We start from the raw sequence: 23,282 nt of genomic DNA, 5'->3' as shown, positions 1-23,282 counted from the left end.
ATATAAAATCGGTCTATTTAACAAAGCCAAGGTCAAGGTTTGGCTTTAACCAATTATCTTTTTACTTGAATGCATATCATTCAAAATGGCAAAACAAACATAGCATAGATTATCAGAGCTGAACCAATTGTAATCATCTCTCCTCACAATACAAACTGTGTAGATCTGAAAATTTTATTTTCTGCTAGTTGTTAGTTTAATCACTTCTTTGCCAGCTGTGAAAAGGTAGTAGCTGGTTAGTGATGTGTTTATTTAGTAGAAGGCTTGTTGGAGATCATCAAGCTAAGGCAAATAAAGTAATGTACAGCCTCTAGTTCATGCTTAGCAATACTGGCAAGTCTACATGTTGTCCTTTATGGGATTAATTTTACCCTGAAAATTTTGACATGCAAAAATGTGGTGACAATTTCTCTAGATAAGGACTGAAATAAAAATGTGGTGACAATTTCTCTAGATAAGGACTGAAATAAAAATGTGGTGACAATTTCTCTAGATAAGGACTGAAATAAAAATGTGGTGACAGCTTTGTGAGAAGGAACCCAACAACTATATACATTTTTAGAGCTATTTTACTGGGTGAACAATAATGGTATATATAATGTAGGTATTTAATTATTATAGTAGAAAATAATTATATATATATATATATATATATATATATATATATATATGAGCAAACAGTTAATGAAATATGTTAAAAAAACACTTTGAAATGAGTTAAAAACATATTTAATCTGAAAAGGAAACACTAGATAAATGGATAGTCCTTAATCCGCGGAGTTTCGAAGAAATACTCTCCTTCTCATCAGAGGGTAGGAATTAGCAAAATGGGATACAGATATCTGTTAGCCAAACCATGGGGGGTTTTAAAGAGACAAGGCAACAACCGATCAGTGAAGATGACATAAATAAACCCCTGTGTTATCAAACTGATGATCATTCCAAAGTTTTTACAAGCTAAAGAGAGTTATGAGTGTCCTTGGTTGAGCGGGTTAGGGTTAGACCCCATTCTTTTACTAATCCGAAATTTCAAAACTGTTTGGAGACATCATTTTCTGTAAAAATGTAGTAAGAGTTAAAATAAGAAAGGTTTTTCATTTTCATTGTGCTGGAATAACGACAATCTCCTGCTACATTCAGCTCCCCAGCCTCCAAAATGTTCACTTACCTTGACCTCAAGTAAACATTTCTTATTTTCCCCATATTATCTCTTAATTGGTGACTGTAATTCTGACAGTAATTTTTTCTTGACACGTTTCTAAGCCCAACAAATAACAAGCAATCAATATTTATATTTTCATTTTTATCCCAACCTCAAAATTATCAAAACAACCACAGTTGCATGCAACATGTGGCGACTACCTACACACTGCTTCTGACCTACATCTAATTGCCATCTAGATTATAATCATTATTCATTATCTTGCTTCTCTTATAATCCAGCGATAGCTGCATCATCAACAAATGGGAAATTACACAGACATTAAATTGAACTTTGGTGTTTGAAAATATATTCAGAACGAGATCTGATGACTGTCAAAAACTCTAAGAACCTTCCTCTTAGAAAGATGAGATAAGGCCAAGTAACCTAGATGTGCACCCAATCTTCAAGAGAATTATGAAAAGGCTTTTCCGACTTTAGAAATCAGATGTTTATGGAGGACAATGGCTCTAGTTGTTCTATACATTCTTCTTGTAGCTGTTCAGGGAAGAACGTCATATCAATGAATAACCTATCAGGTTGAAATCCATACTCTGATTCTAAGTGGATTCAATCAGAAAGAACCAAAAGCTTCTGCAAACGGCTTCTTGACAACCCAAAGGCGAGATGCCACTTTTGTCGCCTTTGTCATGGTATTTTGCTTTCTCTCCAGCAGCAACAGAGAATTTCATGCAGCACAATAGTGATGATGTAACTTTAGATGTTGTAGATTTGTTTTGCTTGTGTTGTTTAGTTCGAAAATTGGAAGGCACACAAAATCATTTAATATCTTTATAGTTTACTAACCCCAAATAGTATCGTATTAACATTTCATTCTGAATGAAAACTTCAAGTTGTTTAATTGTCATGCATCTCGTTGATGTTAGCTATATCATAGAAATGTATGAAGCCCTGCATAGAGAGACATTTCTTTTCATTTTCCTGTTGTCAATAATGCCATTAGCAATGACAGTATCTGACTGGATGGTTTCTCTATGGCTTGTCTTCAATCGACTCACATGTGTCCAATATATGAGCTATGTACACAAGCAACATTTTTTATCAACTGTCATAATTATAAATTAATCATGTGTTTCATCTTGTTGACCCTCCCCCCTCCATGTTTTTTATGGTCATTCAGAGATCATTTTCGTTTTATCTAAAACATCTTGTTTGTGACCCTGCCTAATTTGGCGGAAGAATCCATCAATATATTCATATTTTATAATGGATTTTAACTTTGATGAATTTTTTGAAATTTTCAGGTTCAAATTAAAGGCTTGGATACAGGAGAATTGGAAGAATTACAGAATGGACTTGAAAAACTGCGTAAAATAGGTGAGGTAAGATGGATTCAGAAATTTGGTTATCATGAGATAATACTTCCAATCAACATTTTAATGGTCAAATTATGTCTCAGAAATTTTGAGGTGACGGTTGCTAATTTGAATTATTTGGACTACTATTCTCATCTCAGGTGTTATATTTACAACGTTTTAGCTGATGTAATATCTTTTTTAAAATATTAGAATCGTTATGCCAAACTCAGAAAAGTTATATGGAATTTCTTACTGATTTATTTAATCCATTGTGTTGTTAGTCATACCCGGGTAGAAGTGCTAATTCTTAATTATTACTACGACTGTTACTTGTGAATATAATAAGCAAGATGAAAATATAATCCAAATGATCCAATGATAAAACATATTCCGGTATCAGTCTACAATATCGTGTGAATGATGATTAATCATAATCATAATTCTTATCTTAAAAAATAAAAGTATCTTGCATATAGCCTACAAAATATATGTTTTTGCACTAAAACAGGAGAAATGCATGCATAATCATCACAAACTAACAAAACAAATGCGATTCAGAGTTTAAATTTGTAACATCCTCTCCTTGAACACGGAATCAGATGATCAGACGTTCATGTGTTTAGATTAACTTTACAACACACTGCTGATTAAACTTTACAACACAATGCTGATTAAACTTTACAACACAATGCTGATTAAACTTTACAACACAATGCTGATTAAACTTTACAACACAATGCTGATTAAACTTTACAACACACTGCTGATTAAACTTTACAACACACTGCTGATTAAAAATTTAAAACCACTTAAAAATCTTAAAAAAAAAACAACTTTTTTTTTTAAGGATACATTTTAAACTCTACCAAGTTAAGGTTACCAATACTACAATCTAAAAGGTTATGGAAACAAAAACCTATATTCCAAAGATTTATTTTTAAAACTTACATTTTTATTAAAATTAGGCTTTTTACACATGATCAAAATTATAAGACCAGAGACAAAAATTCTATTAAATTGTACAAAAAGTGTATGAAAAGTGTATGAAAACATTGAACAATCAAACTTAATAATGAGTTTTATCTCCACTGCTTTTGATGACTTCAAAAATTCTTTGGGGCATGTTAGAAATAAGGGTCTCCATTAAGGTGTGGGGGATCCTGCTCCAGTTTCTGAAGATGGCGTCACGAATTCATTTTTTGCTGAATATTGTTTGCCATTTCGATAAATCTCTCTTGTCATCTATCCTCAAACATTTTCAATTGGGTTCAAGTCCGGTGAGCCTGCAGGATGTCCCTAGAGATGAACTCCATTTTCTTGTAGAAAGCTCAAGGTTCGTCTTGCAGTGTGGATTGCAGCATTATCCTGTTGGAATAACCATTCATCCCCACACAAACGATGATCCTCCATCATCAAAGATGCTTTTTGTAGCATACTAATATAACCAGCTGTTGTCTGACGACCCTGCACCACCTAGAGCTCCATCGTCCCTCTGTAAGAAAAGGCACCTCATACATTACAGACCCTCCACCACTATGATGTATGAAAGAAATTTCAAGGGGCATGTTTTGTCATGCCAATATCGCTGGAAGCCATCAGGACCATCTGAATTGAATTTTTTCTCATCAGAAAACAGGAGTGTCTTCCACTTCTCAACGTCCCAGGTTTGGTATTCACCACCAAATCTTAAGCGGTCCACTTTGTGACATGGAAGCAATCAAGGAATTTGTTTACGCTTTTTATTTACCATGCCTTTTTTTTAAGTATTGTCTAATGGTTATTGGACTGCAATCAGCATCTGTAACCACCTTAATTTGACTAGAAGAAAGTCCTCTGTCATTCATAACAACCCGTTTGATTCTCCTACTCAATGCAGGAGAAATTTTGAGGGGCCTACCAAAGGATTTTGCTTTTCCATAATTCTCAGTGCTCTTTAGAAAGTTGCAAATAATTTACCTTAGCTGCTATCACTCGCTGTGACAAACCTTGCTTATTGAATCCTAGAATTCGAGAGCGCTCAACTTCGGTTAGTTTTCTTGCTTTAAGCATGGTAACACCTTTACATAGTGATTGCTAATCTCTAATTGAACTAAAACATTAGGATTACCATAAATCTAGCAATTTATACCCTTGGTCTTATAATTTGGATCATGTGTAAAAAGCCTAATTTAATAAAAATGCAAATTTTTAAATAAAATTTTTGGAATGTACCTTTTTGTTTCCATAACCTTTTAGATTGAAGTATTAATAACCTTAAGTTGGAAGAGTTTAAAATCTATCCTTAAAAAAAGGTTTCTTAAATTTTTGATCAACAGTGTATTTCATCTATGATTCTTCTTTGCTTCAGGATTGTATTCTGCTCGACTCTTTCTCTGATAACATAGGTGCAGCACTCTTATTAGACCCAAATGTCAAGACACAGATATTTGTGTATTTTAAAGTCCATTACCGTAATTGGCTTAGATCCTCGAGTTATGCGACGCAACTTTAAACAGTATGCAAAGTTTCTCCATCGCACGATCTCTTCCAGAATGTCACTTTCCCGACCCATGTTTGTAGATAATGAGAATCAGTAAGCTGAACTCCTCGACCTTTTCTTGACTATTTTGCCTGATGCTTATGTGACAGATGTTGATAGCGTTGATTACCTTGATAATGGTTGATATCACCCTAAAGTCTATAAAATAAAGATTATGAAATATTTCATGGATAAGTTAAATTTTTTGCATATGCACTTTAATAAATAACTAAATTCAATGGAACATGAATAAAATAAGTAGTGATGGGACGATTCCAATACAATTCCTGATTCTTATACAATTATTGATTCCGATTCTTTAAAAATTTCTAAATATATATATTTTTTTTGGGGGGGGGGGTATCATAAAATCTCATGTTTTCATATATTTCGACAGGCGTAAAAATAGACTTGTGGAAGAGTTATTTTAGTTATATTGTTAGTTTACGAACCATAAAAAATTAAGCTTAAAACGAAAACAAACAAATAAAAACAATAAAAAGAATCGTTTTTGACATAGGACATTAAGAGCTATTTTTTAATTCCGATGTCAAATACAAAAAATCTCCAGATTAATTGTCCTAACACTAGAAATAAGTAATAAATATAAAAACAAATAAATATAAAAACAAATAAATATAAAAAAACATATTAAAAAAAATATGCTCATGCTAGTTTATTCCCTACTGACTACAGTATAACTTTACTGCGGATAAAGAAACCGTCATTCAACATTCTGCAGGAGAAGAGTAGTCTGAAAAATCCAAAGAGAGTCTATTTTCTCGCTTCACATATACAAATAAACTTCACATATACAAATGAACTTCACATGTACAAATGAACTTCACATATACAAATGAACTTCACATGTACAAATGAACTTCACATGTACAAATGAACTTCACATGTACAAATGAACTTCACATGTACAAATGAACTTCACATGTACAAAGGAACTTGAGGCTTGCATTTACGAACATCCGTGGGCTTAGAACTAATTTAAATGATGTCGAAGTATTTCTCCTAACAAACACCCCGGATATCTTTGCACTAAGTGAGACTAACCTACACTCCTCCATCGTCTCTAACTACTTAAACACGCCTGGCTATCTCCCACTCTGCCGTAAGGACTCTGACAGACATATGCACGTACTTGGAGTCTACATTCGTAACACCCTCCCCTTGACTAGAGAAACAAACCTAGAAGCGGACGATCAAGCTTTTATGTGCTTTAGACTAAACATACAACATAACATTAGCTAGTTAATTTTCTCTACCGCTCTCCCTTGACCCAGGACTGCACCATAATAAACAAAACAGCATAGACACAGCATTCTCACCCTCGACACTAGCGCACAAGTAAATTTATTTGGTGACTTTAATGTCCACCACAAAAACTGGCTTGGATTCTCTACTTACACAGATGCAGCGGGCAGCACAATGCATAGCTTCGCTATATCTCACTTCCTATCACAAATGGTTACGTTTCCAACCCGTTTCCCTGACCAGCAAGAACAACACACATCACTTCTAGATCTGTTTCTGACCACAGTTCCCAAGGATTGTATAACAAATGCTGACAGCCCACTCGGGAACGTTGATCATGCAGTGATAATGGTAGAAATCGCCCTAAACTCTAGACCCAAAACTGAAGGGCCAGTGCTCAAAACAACGAGATATTATAAAAAGGCTGACTGGGAAACCATCAGAGATCTTATCAGAGATGCCCCATGGGGAAATACTTTTTCTCTTCCTGCTGAACAGTGCACAAATGAGACCATTTAATTGTTCAAAAATGTAATTAAAACACATGTTCCCAATGTGGAAATTTTATAGCAAGCCCCACTTTCCCCAATGGTTTACTTCTACTTGCGCAACTGCCATTGCTCAAAAGCAGCATGCATACCACAGATTTAACTGACATAAGTCCAGTTCAAATAGACAGAAGTATATAGAAGCTAGAAGTAACATTAAGAAAGAAATAGCGACAGCTAAGAGAGAATTTACTGAAACCACTAAAAAAACGCATCAAAGCACAAAAATTAGGAACGCGTGACTTCTGGAAAATCTACAACAGTGTAGTAAATAATGAGCAATCAACAATTCCCCCACTAACCAACAATCATGAGGTTGTTTGCTCAGCAACCGACAAGGCTTGCCAGTCGGTTTGCCTCAAACTTTACACTGGACCCTTGCAACCACCCCCTGCCTGACTTTCCTTTGCAGACAGACGCCACACTAGACGATCTAAAAATCACCCCTACTCAGGTGCATGCTATCATGAAAAACCTTGACAATTCAAAAGTATGTGGACCCGATCTCATCCCAGCTGTGCTATTAAAAAAGTGCTCAGCCGAAGTAGCTCCAGTTCTTTCCAAACTCTACAACAAATGCCTTAATGAATCTTGCTTTCTGAGCTGTTGGAAAACTGCTTCTGTGGTACCAGTATTCAAGAATTCTGGCGAAAGAACTGACCCATTAAATTATCGCCCCATTAGCCTCCTCCCACTTTTTGCCAAAATATTTGAGACCATAATTAACCATGCTCTAGTCCATCACTTTACAGATGCTAAACTTTGGACTAACAAACAATATGGATTTAGACAAGCCCGTTCCACAGCAGACATACTCACTGTAATCTCTGCCCGTATATACCATTAACTGGACAAAGCGGGGGAGGGCAGAGCGGTAGCTCTAGATATATCTAAGGCTTTTGACAGGGTATGGCATGAGGGTCTCCTCAGAAAAATTAGATCATACAGTACCACTGGTAGAATACTTAACATAATTAAATCCTTCTTAGATAAGAGAAAAATCCAGGTTGTCCTCGACGGTCATACATCTAAACAATATGATATAAATGCGGGAGTGCCTCAGGGGTCTATTCTTGGACCTCTATTGTTCCTAATATTCATTAATGACCTCCCTGACAAAATTGTCTGTGAGATGGGTATATATGCTGATGACACCACACTCTATAACAGGCATGACAGGAAAACAAATGAACACATATCTAAAGAAATGGCAAAAACAATAGAGGATGATCTCCAATCTGTAGTGGAATGGGGACAAAAATGGATGGGGACATTCAATGCTGCCAAGACTAAACTGCTTTCCTTCAATAATTACAAAAAACCTTCTCTGCCACCAATAGCAATGGCCAGTGGCTCTTTATCTCGGAGTACATCTTTCAAACTGCTTGGCCTAACGTTCACAGGAAATATGAGTTGGAACAATTACATTGAAAGCATTGCCAGGGCCGCTGCAAAGAAGGTAGGCTCTCGCTACCGTGCTAGAAAACTACTAACACCCGAAAGTATCCTATACCTCTATAAAGCCACCATTCGCCCATGTATGGAGTATTGTTGTCACATCTGGGCTGGTGCATCTGCTACTAGTCTCTCGCTCCTAGACAAGGTTCAAAAGAGAGTCACCAATCTGATAGGCTCTACACTGGCATCTACGCTTCAGCCTCTGTCTCATCAACAAAATGTTGCATCCCTTTGCCTGTCCAACAATTATTTTAATGGTGAATGCTCTGGCGAACTGCAGACACTCGTGCCCCCACAACGTAGACACACTCGACAAACCTGACAGGCAGCTAAATCTCACCCCCACACAGTAGAGATCCCTAGATGTAAAAGATCTTTTTATTCCAGTAGTTTCTTCCTCAAAACTGCTAGACTCTGGAATTCCATTCCAGGTCCCTACTTCCCCAACTGTACTGACATGCAGAAATTCAAGTGTAACGTGAACCGACATCTTGCTGCCAAATCCCAACATAGTACCTCAGTAGTTGTTGACCCTGATAGTAGCCCCTACACCAAACTGGCAATGTGCCTTGTTTGGGGTGAAAATGTAATTAAAAAAAAACATGTAGAAATGAACTTCACATATACAAATAAACTTCACATGTACAAATGAACTTCATATATACAAATGAACTTCACATGTACAAATGAACTTCACATTTACAAATGAACTTCACATGTACAAATGAACTTCACATGTATAAATAAACTTCACATGTACAAATGAACTTCACATATACAAATGAACTTCACATATACAAATAAACTTCACATGTACAAATGAACTTCATATATACAAATGAACTTCACATGTAAAAAAGAACTTCACATGTACAAATGAACTTCACATGTACTAATGTAAAAATTGCACTTCTTAACTACATATTGCTAGGAAAGGAAATGTGAAAGAAATTAGAACATAAATTGTTCTATCAATTTGGAATATGTGTATGCATTTATTATTTATGAAGGAAAAAATAATCATATGATTTTCATTCACAAATAAATGTATAATCTATGAAGAGATCTAAGTTTCATATTTGTTGGTTGAAAACGGAAGATTTAGCAAACAAAAAGTCATCAGAGAAGAAACCTTTCACATCATCATCTCATATTTGTAGTTTTCTCGTAAGCGGCAGAAAGCGAAGACATATTCTTAAACATGGAGATTTTCACAATAATCCTGCTCCTTATCAGTGACTAAAAGGCTCTACACTTGCTTTTTAAAGTTTTCCTTTAATTTTTGCCATTGATTAAAATGAGATGTTTCTGTTTGAATTTATGTTTATTTGCATCGAAAATGCTTTTTCCTTTATTAGACTGCTTTCGAAAAAAAAGTGATATTTATGTTTGATGCTGAACTGACATATGTCAATGCTGGACTAAATCTATTCTCATTGGCTTTGATGTTGAACTACAACACACAACTTCCACTTGTATTCTTCACATATCAAAGTTACTTAAAGGTAAGGAATTCAAAACAAAGTTTCTGAAATTCTATTTATATAACATTTTAACACATTTTTATATATTTGTTCATGGATTTTGATTAAAATAAATATGAACTGTTTTTTATAGGTTTTTAATTTAAAAGGATTTTCTATTCAGTTGTCCCCTTTTTTAGATCTCTCCACCCCCAAGACATATTGTCATCTAGGTCATACAAACATCAATGAAATTATCACACACACACACACACACACACACACACACACACACACACACACACACACACACAGTTTGAAAAGTAAAGTCTCCCATATTTTTATTAACTCCAAAAGTTAAAGAGATACGAAGACGAGAATGGCATCATTAAAGTGAAATTAAAATTTGTGCTCTAAAATTTTTTTCTACAAACACACCACCAATCTCAGTGTATTTTTGCCAGGAATTCAATGACACAGCTCTGTTTCTGATGCACATCCATGACAGGGGTTGCTGTCAATATCTGTAACAAAGAGATGAAACTTTCAGGCCATGAATTCATAAGTTCAGTTATTACAACAATGCAATTTGTACTTCTCTCTGGTTGAATAAAAGAACAGGAGGCATTACTTTTGAAACTCCCCTCTTATTTATTATCTTCAACAGTGCCCAATACGTGAATATAGCTTAGTAGTAATGTGAAAATATACCTATGGCAAGTAAGCTATACAGAAACGTTTGTTACATTAGGATAATTGCATGAATTTTACATTTACATTTTAGAATTATTTTTATGTGCAGAATCCCTAGTTTCATTAGTCCATCACTAACTTTTCATTCCCGTCAGCCAATGATTATCACTTCCTTTGACTTGTGACTGATATAAAGAAAAAAAAAGAAAATATTTAATTATTATCAAAAATTTTCAATTTATAATTTTTTTATCATTTATGATTTTTTTTTCTTTTCAAGAAAAAAAAACATCGGTATCATCCGTAATTATTCCATATGATCAATATTTCCAGAATTCTCCAGTAAATCTGGCTAAAGACATTACATTCACTAATGTTCACGGGGTGAAATTTGGAGCAAAAATCGTTCGAGGTGCTTATATGGACCAGGAACGCAACCGTGCCATTAGGAAAGGATATCCAGATCCGATCCATGATACGTATGAAGATACAAGCTTGCAGTACCAGTCCAATGTGGAAGCAATGTTGAAGCAAATAAAGAAAAGACCCAAGAATTATCGAATTTTTATTGCCACACATAATGAGGAAGGAGTAAGAAAATCAATTGCCAAGTGAGAATTTCTTTCGTTTTGTAGAGAAAGCTATTTCGAATTTGTGTACGGAATATATAAGTTGGTTATAGTATTGCTCAACAATCAAATTTGTTTCTTAATAATACTTTCTTTCCATTATTATAATCTTTAAAATAAAATTTTTCACTCAGTTCCAAAAATTTTCTGTCAGTTTTATATTTTAAAACTTTGGTATTTGCTAGGTCACAGTCTATTAAATATCAATCGAATCTTTCTTTTGAATATAAGTTCAGTCATTGATATTCCTGAATGTGCACTCAGGTTTGCTATTATCCAGTACATTTTGAGAAACTGCTGTAACAATTCATCTTTAGTTTCACTTAGATCTGATTTTCTTAATGCTTGTTTAAATGTATCTATTCTTTTCTTAATGCTTGTTCAAATGTATCTATGAATTGTTCTGCTTAGCCATTAGATAGTGGATCGTATGGAATGGTTGTCAAGTGTTTGCAGAAATCTTAAAATCGTTTAATTGAAAATTTAATTTTATAACATAGGACAAAATATATAAACAAAATAATAAATAAATAATAAAAAATATAAGGATAAAAGGAAAATAAAGTATAAACATTATAATAAAAAAACACTCTAAAAGAGAATCATTTCAAATTTAGATTACAGATGATGGGAAATAACTCAATAATTTGCTATAGGCAAATTTTTCTTAATAGAGGGAATATATATGAAGGCGAAATAATAAATATAAAAGTAATTTTGCTAATCAAACTATGCATCTTTATCAATAAATTGTATTGCAAATTTATTTATTTATAATTTTGATTATTGCAATATTGCCAAGTCTTTCATTTGCAGCTTTTTTAACATCTTTTTTTATTTAAAATTTATTGGTGTTGCTGAAACATTTTAAAAATGTGTAAATGCTTTAATAAGATATTTTTAAAAAATCAGAAGAGTTTCAAAGCCACTCTCTTCACCACCTTCTCCTCCTTCCTCCCCTAACAACACATAAAGGCTGTGATGCCACATGTATATGTACCCAGATATTTTGAATCTAGCTTGGAATATGACGTGCTCCTTGGGAACAGATAGCTTTTCCAAGATATAGTAAATTAATTCATAATTTTGATTATGATCATATCGCTATGTCTTAAAAATCATTTTTACTTAAGTAGGTTAGATGAATTTTCTTTGCTCTCATGTCATAAACTATGCAATTTTAGCTCCCTCTTTAAGCTATTCTTTTTCTTATTCTGCGTGACAAACGTTTTCAAGATAGTAGTTGAGCTCTAATCTATGGCCCCCCTCACCAAACACTCGTCTGACTGAAAACACTATCAATAATTTTCCCCCCACTCTTTATCTGTGCCTAAACCTAAACGTAGACTCCATGAACAAAGTTTTTTTTCTTAGAATTGCACACCTGTGGAACTCTCTTCCGTTCACCTGCTTTCCAGCTGACTACAATATGGTTATCTTCAAGTCCAATGTAAACAAGTTCTTGATGAGCCGTTCCCCTTAAGTAATCCAATTTACCAAATTTACACTTCTAACGATTATTATATTGTCCTTTTGACCACTGTACACTCTTTAACCCTTATCCTCGAGTGGCTTCTGAGTGGTGATTCCCTTGTAAAAAAATACTTATTTTATTTTTATTTATTTATTTATTTTTATTTATTTATCTATTTATTTATCTATTTATTTAAAGGAGAGTAGAAAATGTATTTGTGAATGCAGTTTCAGCAGCCTAGAAATTCTTGCTTACCCTATTTTGTTCCTCAGTCTTCATCTCAAGCGAATGAGCAATGTTCTGATAAAGGGGGAATTAAACATTGTATATTCGGTTGACAGTTTTGAGTAAGTAGTAGCTAGAGATGACTAAATTCCCTTTCCATTCTATTTTTGTTGCCACGTTACTAATATGAGTGCTGGAGGTAAATGTTTTCTTGGGGTGACGTTATCTGCCTGATAGTTAGGGACCCAAACTGTCTTATCAGCAGGTGCAAAATACCAGGGCTCTGCATTGCCATTTAGTGAATGGATTCTGGACCTTACAGTAGCTTCTAGTGGAGCCTCTCTAGCCATATTAGCTACGACTTTTCCTTTTTAATGGTCTACAAAAGTCCTCCTTCTTCACTAATTCTTTCATCTTTATTCTCTGTCTCTCTTGTTTTCTCTCTTCTATCAATAACTGCTGACCTCTTCCATAAACTCCACAACCTATGAAAAATTCTAACAAACAAATCAAGAGAAAACCCAGAACTACAACTTCCAACGTAGATCTTGTAGTACTTACCAACACAACAAACGCCCACGTGTTTGTTTTGTTGTGTAGGCATGTGCGACAACAAAACTTGGCTTTTTATAAGCGGAAGTCTTGGGTTTGTCAGGAATCTCCGGGCGCATGCACAAGAGGAGGGATTGAGAGAGTGGTATAAAAGGCAGGTCGAGTGAGAAGGTTGTTGTTGTTGTCATTGGACGTTACAGTGACGCGTGCGTTAGCAGGTGATTAAGAGGCTGTTTTTTTTTTGTGTGTCAAGTCGCGCACCTCGGTGAAGATCATATAAGTCATGCACCTCGGAGAAGGTGAAGGTCATAGATCTCCACTACAAGGTCTTCTTCTCTCACATTAGGGGTCTTTTTTTTTTTTTACAAAGGAGTCACCACTTATCAAGGCCCAGAGGCCACTCGAGGGTAAGGGTTAATAAGTGTACAGTGATCAATGACATATTAATTGTTAGTAGTGGAAATTTGGTAAATTGGATTACTTAAGGGGAACGGCTCATCAAGAACTTGTTTACCTTGGACTTGAAGACAACCATATTATAGTCAGCCGGAAAGCAAGCAAATGGAAGAAGTGTGCAGTTCTAAGAAAAAAGCTTTACTCATGGAATCTACGTTTAGGTTTAGGCATGGATAAAGAGGGGGGAAATTATTAATAGTGTTTTCAGCTAGACGAGTGTTTCTTGTGAATGTTTGGCGAGGGGGGCATAGATTGGAGCTCAGACGAGCACTTGCCATGAAAATAAGGATAAAGCAGAGACAGGCTCGCAACATCTCTTCTGCAGGGGAAAAAAAGGGCATCCCCACTAGGCTACGAAGTCGATTTTAAATTCTGTCAAGGCAGGATAAGGTATTTCTAACAGCTGCCCAGATGTGGCAACAGTACTCTATCCTTGGACGTATCTGCAGTGAGATATCTACTGAAGCAATAAAAGGATCCAACTATTTTCCCAGCGACCTTGGCAACAGATTTGATGTAGGTGTTCCATTTCATATCAAGAGTAATGGTCAAGCCAACTTCCAGAGGCGAAAATACAATTGCATAAGACCAAACCTGACCTGTTATTTTTGTTTGAAACTGGCATTAATTCAACTGCTTCCTTAACCTATCAAAGATTATTCTAACTTCATATTCAAACCCGAACATAAAGATCGCCATGAACATTTCCATGCGCCTATATCAAGGATACTTTTTCCATGCGTCTATATCAAGGATGCTTTTCCCTGTGGCAGAGATGTTTGCTTAGAAGGCCCCAAACATTCCTATATGTGTTGTAGAGTAGCGCCTTATCACAGCACAGCATTTAAATTTGCCCTCTACCGTTCTCACAATGATGGAGTAGTTATCTTTGAGAGTATCACTAAGCAAATTGATCATACCCTGTCTGCTCATCTCTCAGCCAACATTCACGTCTGTGGAGATTTTAATATTCACAATGTTGAATAGCTAGTTCACTCAAATAAAACGAATGATAAAGGGAAATTTTGTCATGATTCCTTCCTTTCTAATTCAGATTATTAACAAACCCACTCAGGTACCCAATGCTGATAGACAATTCACGAGTCTTTTAGATCTATTTCTAACAACATGCCCTGAACTGTGCTCATCCTCAGTTCTAACTCAGCTAGAATCTTCTGATCACCCGGATGTCTCAATAAAGATAAAAACAATCTATTAATATTTTAACTATTTTGATTTCAAACCAAAAACTTTCTTATTTTTACTTTATTGATTACTATAATAACTTGAACAGCACTTTTCAGATTTATAATCTTACGAATATGATATTTCATGCTCACATTTTCAATATTATTATTCAATACTGATATCATATTGATTATAAATAAATTCTGCCCATCATCAATAAATCGAATTCAAATTCATTAAACAATTTAAAATCATTATTTTTATAAAATGACAATATATTTTGCTAATTTTATTTCTTGAGAATTTAAATTTGCAGTGATTTTTTCCCCCTAGGCTTGATGAATTGGGCATTGATCGGGTTGGAGGAGAAGTTTTCTTTGGTCAAATCTATGGGATGGGAGACCACATCACATATGCACTTGGTAAGCAAACATCTTTAATTTATTTTCAGCTCTGTCAAAGATTTATCATTTCGATTTCAACATTCAATTTGTTTTTAGTGGGAACATATGTTTAAAGTGAGCATTTTTGTTTGTTTATAAGCTGAACATTTATAAACTTCAACACGAGAGAATGGCGTCAACTTTGACATGAAGAATTCTTAAAATATTGAATGTACTATAAGTTGTAAAATGTTACTACTGCTATTGCTACTGTTGTTACTACTACTACTACTACTACTACTACTACTACTAAACACTAATTGCACCAAAATTAAAATGTTGAATGTTTGAGAGGTGTGAAATGTATACTATCACTACTGTTACTACTGCGATCTTCGATACTACTACTAACAATAAACACTTAGAGTCTGAAAAAAAATAGAGCAGAATTGCATTTAGTTTAGCATCAACACCATTGTGGAAAGTAGGGTATGTAATGGGAGGAATTAGACTACTACTACTACTACTACTACTACTACTACTACTACTACTACTGGTATGTAACTAACCAATTGGAGTTGAAGGCACTAGGCGAACATGATACATCCAAGTATTTGGGAGATTTGGAAGTAGACATTATCAAACCAACAGAAATGAAAGAGAAACTGGAAAAGGAATATCTAAGAAGAACTAGAAAACTCCTAGAAACTAAATTATATAATAGGTATTTAATAAAAGGTATAAACATGTGGGCAGCATCACCATTCATAGGTTGGACCAAAGAACAAGTGAGGCACCTCGACCAGGCACGATGCACTACACTCAATGATGAAACTGGCCGATTCTACATGAAAAGGAAAGACAGAGGAAGAGGGATGGTTTGTATAGACGACTGTGTGAATGATACAAACAAGAATTAGAAAAATACATAAGGCAAACCACAGAAAGGTTAATTACCACAGCAAGAGACACTGAAAACTGAACAAGATAGAAAACAGAGAGACAACAGATAAAACGAGAAAAAAACAATGAGAAGAGAATCAACTACACGTGTATTCATAAGGGTGACAAAAAATGAAACTCACAAAAACACTAGAACATAGCTATGAAAAGGACACTGAAACAGAGAAACTGAATTCCTCATAACAGCTGGATAAGATAATGTGATTCGAACCAATTATGTCAAACCCAGAATCAACAAAACACAAGAAAACAACAAATGTGGACTCTGTGCACAAAGATACATGCAGCAAACTAGCCCAAAAATAATACAAGAATAGACACGATCAAGTGGGGAAGACAGTACACTCGGAATTATGCAAACAAATGCATCTTAAACACACAGACAAATGGTACAATCACAAACTGGCAGCAGTACTTGAAAATGGAAATCACAAAATCCTATGAGGCATGGACGTATAAACAGATAAACCTATTCAAGCAAGAAGAAAAGATGTCAATAGTTAATTAAAAAAAGAAATTCTGCCAGATTGTAGATTTTGCCGTTCCTGCAGTTCACAGAGTGAATATCAAAGAAACCGAAGTGGAGCAAATGCACAGAACTGGCCAGAGAGCTGAAAAAGATATGGAAGATGAAGTCTAGAGGTCTCCATCAATTTGTTGTTTTATTATCTCATTATAATACAGTTTCCTATTCCAGTAGTTTCTTTCCAAGAACTGTAAGGTTGTAAAACTCTCTTCCTGCTCATTGTTTTCCTTCTACCTACGGCCTTGGTCTCTTCAAGACTAGGGTCAATAAGCATCTCCTGTCTTTGCAATAATCAGCTTTCGTTTGTGTTAGCTCCTTACACCAAGTGGCTTTATGCTTTGTCTCGAGCAATTTCCATAAAAAAAACAAAACTATAAAGAAACACAACATGGAATCAAGAAAGCTGAAACGTAAGAAAAATATATATAGTATAAACATCAACTAACATCAAGTCAAATAGTCGTGGAGCGTCAAGAAGAATGGAGAGAAAGCACTAACCAGACATCTACTGGATGAGTACAAAGAGGACTGGGATCTTGGAGTATAACAATAAAAAAAAAGACTGGATTCTTATTAGCATTCGAACGACATTGTAAAATCCAACCTGTTCAGTGCAGTTCTCCCAAACTCGACTTCCTCACCATCTTGACTTCCTCACCATCTTGACTTCCGGCCTTATATCACCTCATTCCAGTTTCTCATTAATATGCAAATCACATCAAACTACATTCCCCCTGATCCTTAAAGATCACTTAAACTTAAAACCCTACTAGTGTCTCTACTAGCTCACACTACTCAGCCAGACACAGCTAGCCCACGATACTCGTCTAGGCATGGCTAGCCTACGATACACGGCTAAGCACACAGCTAACTCTCACTAAACGGCTGTGTACACAGCTAGCTCTAACTAAATGGCTAAGCACACAGCTAGATCTGACTAAACGGCGTGAGAAATTCCAGTTACAATGCCATTTTCATGTTTTAAGCCGCCTACGCACATTTCTTGTAGGCAGCCTGTGATTGGTTAATTTGTATGAGCCAAGATAATTACTTGGCGCCTTTTTTGTAAACATCCATTTTGTTTTTCAGTCTATGAAAATCTCCGGCAAGAGCGAGACTCATCAAAAGTTGGCTCCGAAAAGAATGCCTTATCGAGAATGGAGCCGCAATGACTTCTTCATGTTTATATCACCTAAATGTTTAGTGAAAAAGGAAATCTCTACAAGCAGAGACATTTTTATATTGTGCCAAAGATATCCCAATTAGAGGATGCCACCATTTGAACATTTTCTAAATGTTTGAACTTTTCTCAATTCAATTATGATCCCAAGGGCTCGTTTTATGCCTAATTAAAGGCACCAGAACTCTTGCCGAGAACACCATGAATTATCATGAACTTTTTCAGAGGAAAACCATGCTACCATTCCTACAAAAGGAGTTAACTACTGGCTCCCAATTTGGGAGGCAAAACTGACCCACCGTTTTGCAAGGACTATACCCGGACCAATAAACTTTCTTTGATGTTATAATTGAATAAAATTTGAGTTGAAAAATTATGGTTTTGTACTTGTGAAATTATGTTAACCTTAGCCAGGGAATATTGAGTTTGTGAGATTAATTTCTCACATTCTTAATTTTGCAAAACGTTAAGCCATTTAAGGGGTAAAACTAAAAGGAAATTTCCTTGTATTCGAAATTGTGTTTCGATAATGATTTAATTCGACTATGAAATTGTAGTCGTAGGTTACAAGTATATTAAATTACATTTATTTGAATTAAAATCCCACGTGGGTTAACTTGTTCTTGATTTAAATTGAAAAAAATGTAAAGGGAAACCTTTGAAGATGAATTTTTTCCTTGATTTAAATGTTTAAATATAAAAATCACACTAAATTTGAATGTGTTCTATCTTCATGCATTAAATAATAATTTTAATTTTAAATTGATTGATTTGAATTGAGATTGTTAAATGTTTTTATGATTTGCATTGCCACGAGTGAATATTCACATTGAATTTATTGTGGGTTGAAATTTTCTTCGCTAAAAAATTTTTTCAGCACTTCTCTTCTTCTCTTGGTATCGCTCGGAAATTTTGAATTTAGCTTAGTGGTGGCTTGATTCTTATCCTTATAGTGAATTTTCCCTAATTTGAGGCCGATAATTGCTGACGGCAAATTTCGTTAGTGTTGTGCTTTGTGGTTACGATTCCGTATTACAAGAATAAATATTGGCAGTTTTTGCCACTTTAAACATTTGCAGATAATTCTGCTATTTTATCAATTGTTCACTAATGACGCATCATGGCCCTAAGCGAATTAATGACTAAGTGGGAAACCAAAAAACTTTGCATAAATAGTGTTGTGAAGTGATTAGAGATAACAACCCTTCACAAGATATTTTAAGGTCCTGCGAAACGGTAATTCGAAGTTGGTTGAAGGATCTGGATGAGCTGATAGACTTAGTACTAATCAAGACTCCGGATGAAGAGAAATCGCATCTTTGTGACAATTCAAAGGAGTTTTCTTCAGAAATTGAAGAAAAATTATTATTGTTGAAATTGAAAGGAGATACGCCACAAGATATTCAACCTACGACAGTTATGCCTGTAAAGATGCAACTGGACTGTCTGAAGTTTTCCGGTACGTCCATAGACGATAAGTTTTCTTTCAGAACCTTTTTGAATAAATTCGAATTTTGTACAGATAATTTGAACAAGGCTGATAAATTGTTAGTACTTAAATCTAAACTAGAAGGAGAAGTCTTTGAAGTGGTCTCCAGTCTAGATGTAACATTGGACAACTATGATGTAGCCCTGAAACTTTTAAGGGAAAAATATTTAAATCCAGCTTTAATTAGAAATCGGGTTTTCCAAGAGATTATTCCTAGTCCGTCTCGTGTAACAGATCTAAAAAAATTTAAGGTCATTTCTTAAAAAGGTTAAATGAGATCTGACTGACTTTTTATTGAGGGTAAAACCATGGGGGCACTGATAGCCCATGTATTATTTGCAAAATTTTCTAATATTATAAGGAGGCAATTAATGAGTAGAAGTGGCGAACGGTTCCCTTCTCTAAATACTATAATGTCTCATGTGTTCGACATTACGGAATATTTGTTGGCCATCCTGCTCGATTTTCAGCAGGAAAATTGCACGCCAAGATTGGCACCTTCTTCACCTTATACAAAATCCAATATGGCGTCTTCTCCATGCGAGATGAAAGCCATTTTATTATGCAAGCTGTGCGACGCTGCAGACCATTTGATTAAGAACTGTAAAAAATATCCTTCCTTCGAAGCTAAATGCTGAAGGGCCAAAGAATTGAAATTATGTACTCGGTGTCTAGGTGAACACTTGGATACTGTTTTTCGAGGAATTAAGAGGTTTCCTTATCCATGTGCAATTTGTGAATTAAAGAGCCACTTTAGTCCAATGTGCCCTAAAGGAAATAAGTCCTTTGTGGGCAGAGCAACTTATTCTGTATTTTTCTTGTCCTTAGAATATCGATGAAAGTTCATGGTCGACCTATTTACTTTTTCTGTTTGATTGATACTCTGAGTCAACGATCGTTTTTCGCCCAGGCAATTCTATTTAAATTGTGTTCTGCTAAAAACATAAAACCCAAGAAGGTTGATATGGCTGTGAACACGTTAATTGGCAGTGACTCCTTGAGATTGCAGGAGCACAATATATCTGCAAAATTAGGTGATCAAAATCCTTTTAAATTTGAGGCGCTGAGGAATTTGAATTTAAAATTCGAAGTTGATAATTTTGATAAAGCTGTGAATAACTTAACTCAAAAAGGATTCCGGTTTTGTCCCGGTTATAAGAATTTAAACGCAACTCCCATTAACGAGATAATTGGTTTGGATCTTCTGGGTAAATTAAATAATCTCAGATTGGTTTGGTGTCTTAGCAGTAACGCATGGAAACACTATGATTACATAATTCCATTTAGCGAGAGCCAGCATTTTTTGAAGAAGGATTTGAGTAAGGTAGATTCGTCTCCCTTTAACAGTGTTGTGAAATCCCTGAATGCAACAGCTATTTAATCAATTCTGTTCTAAATCCGACCTTTTCCTATGAGGACGGATTAAAACCTTTCTTCTCTGAATCAACAGGCAGAGTAGTTGCTCACTCTCGACTCATTGGGTATCAACAAAGGTCAAATTATTTCCCGTGGACAAAGAAAAGATAGAGGAGTTTAAAGACTATCGTCTTAAGGGAAGGAAAATACTATATAAATTTACCGTGGCATCAAGATAAACTCCCACATGTAAAAAGTAATTTTGTGCCTTCCTTGAAGATAATGGAGAGAGTGGCAGAGTCATTAGAAAGGAAGGGAATGTATAAGGAGTACCTCCAAGTGTTTGAGGATTGTGAGGAATGTGGAATAGTGGAGCAGTTTTTTGTTCCGCCTGGGAAGTATGACGATTATATTTGGGTTCCGCATAGACCCGTAGAGGGGACATTAATTAATGATGCTACCTACATGGGCATAAACTTAACTGCTAAATCATTAGATTTATTGCTGGTTTTCAGGAAAAACGAATATGTCTTTCTAGGTGATATAAGAAAGGCCGTTTTACAAATTTACCTTAAATCGGAAGAAGATAAGAACAAATTTTGCTTTTTCCTTAAGAAGGGTGACCGGTTATGTACATACAGGTACAAAGCAATTATATTTGGGTTTAATGCTAGCTCTTTCATTCTGAACGTCATATTGAAATTTCATGCGGAAAAATATGTGAAGGATTCAGCTTCGTATGTCATTTCCAACAATTTTTACATGGATAATCTTGTCACCACCAGTTGTGGCAGAGAAGACTTACTTACTATTTATAACAATGTTCGCAACAGATTGTTAGAGGCAGGATTCGATTTGTGATCCTGCAATTCTAACTGCTCTAGGATACAAGATCAAATGTTGGAGGATGAAACTATTTCATCTCCCTTCCTAGCCTCTGAGAAGGTATTGGGATACCAATATGCTCCTCTTCGGGATACATTCAAACTCTCTTCCACTTTAGTGGACCCTGGAGTCAATACCAAACGGGGGATTCTTTCACAAATATCAGGAGTATATAACCCTTTATTATTGCTTCTCCCTGTCATCAAATGGGGGAAGATCCTTGTCAGCTTTATTTGGAAAAACAAGTTGTCTTGAGATGAATGGATTCCTAAAGAGCTCATCAACCTGTAGCAAAATCATGCCAACGATCGAAATAATTTGTATATTGTCTAAAAATCGTTCTATTGAATTGATTTGTTTCTGTGTCGAAAAACACGTACAGATTCACCTTGTATGCAAAACAGTTAAATGTTCCCTGATGTTTGCAAAGGCCAAAGTAGCTCCAATGAAGGGGAAGTCACTTAAGGTAGCCCCTCAGATTTTGGGTGTCTTAGAGCCCCTTAACATTGATAATTTTTTTCCTAATGTCTGATTCCTAAGTAGCCCTCCCGTGGGTTCTGAACAGTAAGGGATCCAAGAAAAATATATTCATTGAAAACAGGATCGCAAAGATCCAAAAATTTTCAGAAGATATTAATATCAAATTTGGCGTTCTACCAAAATTAAAATATGTTTCTTCATCAGAGAATCCAGCAGATCTTTGAACCCTAGATGGTGCAATGTTAATTTTCAATATTTCCTATTCTACACCACATATCACCTTAAATTTCTCTTAGTGTCTTTTGAAAATTCTTTGATATTTCTTTGAATCTTATAAAACTTATACTGAGAATTCCCTACCATTTTTGAACTCTCTATTTCCAAACTTCAGGATAATTCAGGAAAACTTGAGGCGAATACTCAATGCATACATATTCAGCAGGAGTATAGAAATAACTGGTAGAGAACTCATGGGATTATGCCTCTTCTCAAATCATCCATCTAAGGAAACATTTGATGTAAAAGCTGTGCCAAAACTTGTGAAGCTTTTGTATAAAACCACTTGGTCGTTCTTGCCTGGCAGGTTGAGAATATAGGAGCAGCGCATGAAGAACAGGACACCCTTGGCTTTGTTAGCAGAGGTGATGCAGTGTTCAAAGGGTGAATATGTGGAATACACAATCACTTCAAGAACCTTGGCTTGACTGATTGACTCCAGCAGCCAGTCGTCTAGTTGTAAGGGGGAATGAAGGAGTTGAGGGCCACTGGCCCACTGCCATGTGGCTGCACTTGGCGACGTTTAAACTAATCCAGTGACTATCTCCAGACTTCATGGAGGCAATGCCAGAGATCTTTATCGTTGCCATGGTGGGGGGGGGGGCAAGAATTTTGATGTCATTAGCAACAAACAGGAGGGACAGCTGAGAAATCACTTTAGGCAAATCATTGACGAAGATGAGAAACAACAGGGGCCCAATAATTGAACCATATGGCACACCACTTGTTGCATTGCATACATCAGAAAGGCAGC

General features: G+C 35.4%; 1 protein-coding gene across 2 annotated transcripts in view; it reads left to right on the top strand.

Annotated features, from left to right (window-relative positions):
- The window catches only part of LOC145277837 (hydroxyproline dehydrogenase-like), a 109,120-nt gene that overhangs the window by 79,705 nt on the left and 6,133 nt on the right, over positions 1 to 23,282 (top strand). The window contains exons 5-9 of one of the 2 annotated variants that reach the window (XM_080129763.1): positions 2,467 to 2,544; positions 9,669 to 9,815; positions 10,800 to 11,077; positions 15,324 to 15,412; positions 17,952 to 18,418. In XM_080129763.1, the coding sequence (XP_079985889.1) occupies positions 2,467 to 2,544; positions 9,669 to 9,815; positions 10,800 to 11,077; positions 15,324 to 15,412; positions 17,952 to 18,034 (675 nt within the window). In that variant the 3' untranslated portion in view covers positions 18,035 to 18,418. Of the gene's footprint in view, positions 1 to 2,466; positions 2,545 to 9,668; positions 9,816 to 10,799; positions 11,078 to 15,323; positions 15,413 to 17,951; positions 18,419 to 23,282 lie in introns of those variants that run through there. The other variant, XM_080129762.1, reaches the window with a different exon arrangement.

The sequence above is a fragment of the Euprymna scolopes genome, chromosome 6, assembly GCF_053919585.1.
Source record: "Euprymna scolopes isolate OS-2025 chromosome 6, ASM5391958v1, whole genome shotgun sequence".
Taxonomy (NCBI): Eukaryota; Metazoa; Mollusca; class Cephalopoda; order Sepiida; family Sepiolidae; genus Euprymna; species Euprymna scolopes.
The sequence above is the reverse complement of the archived record's forward strand: the minus strand, read 5'-3'. Positions and strand labels throughout refer to the sequence as shown.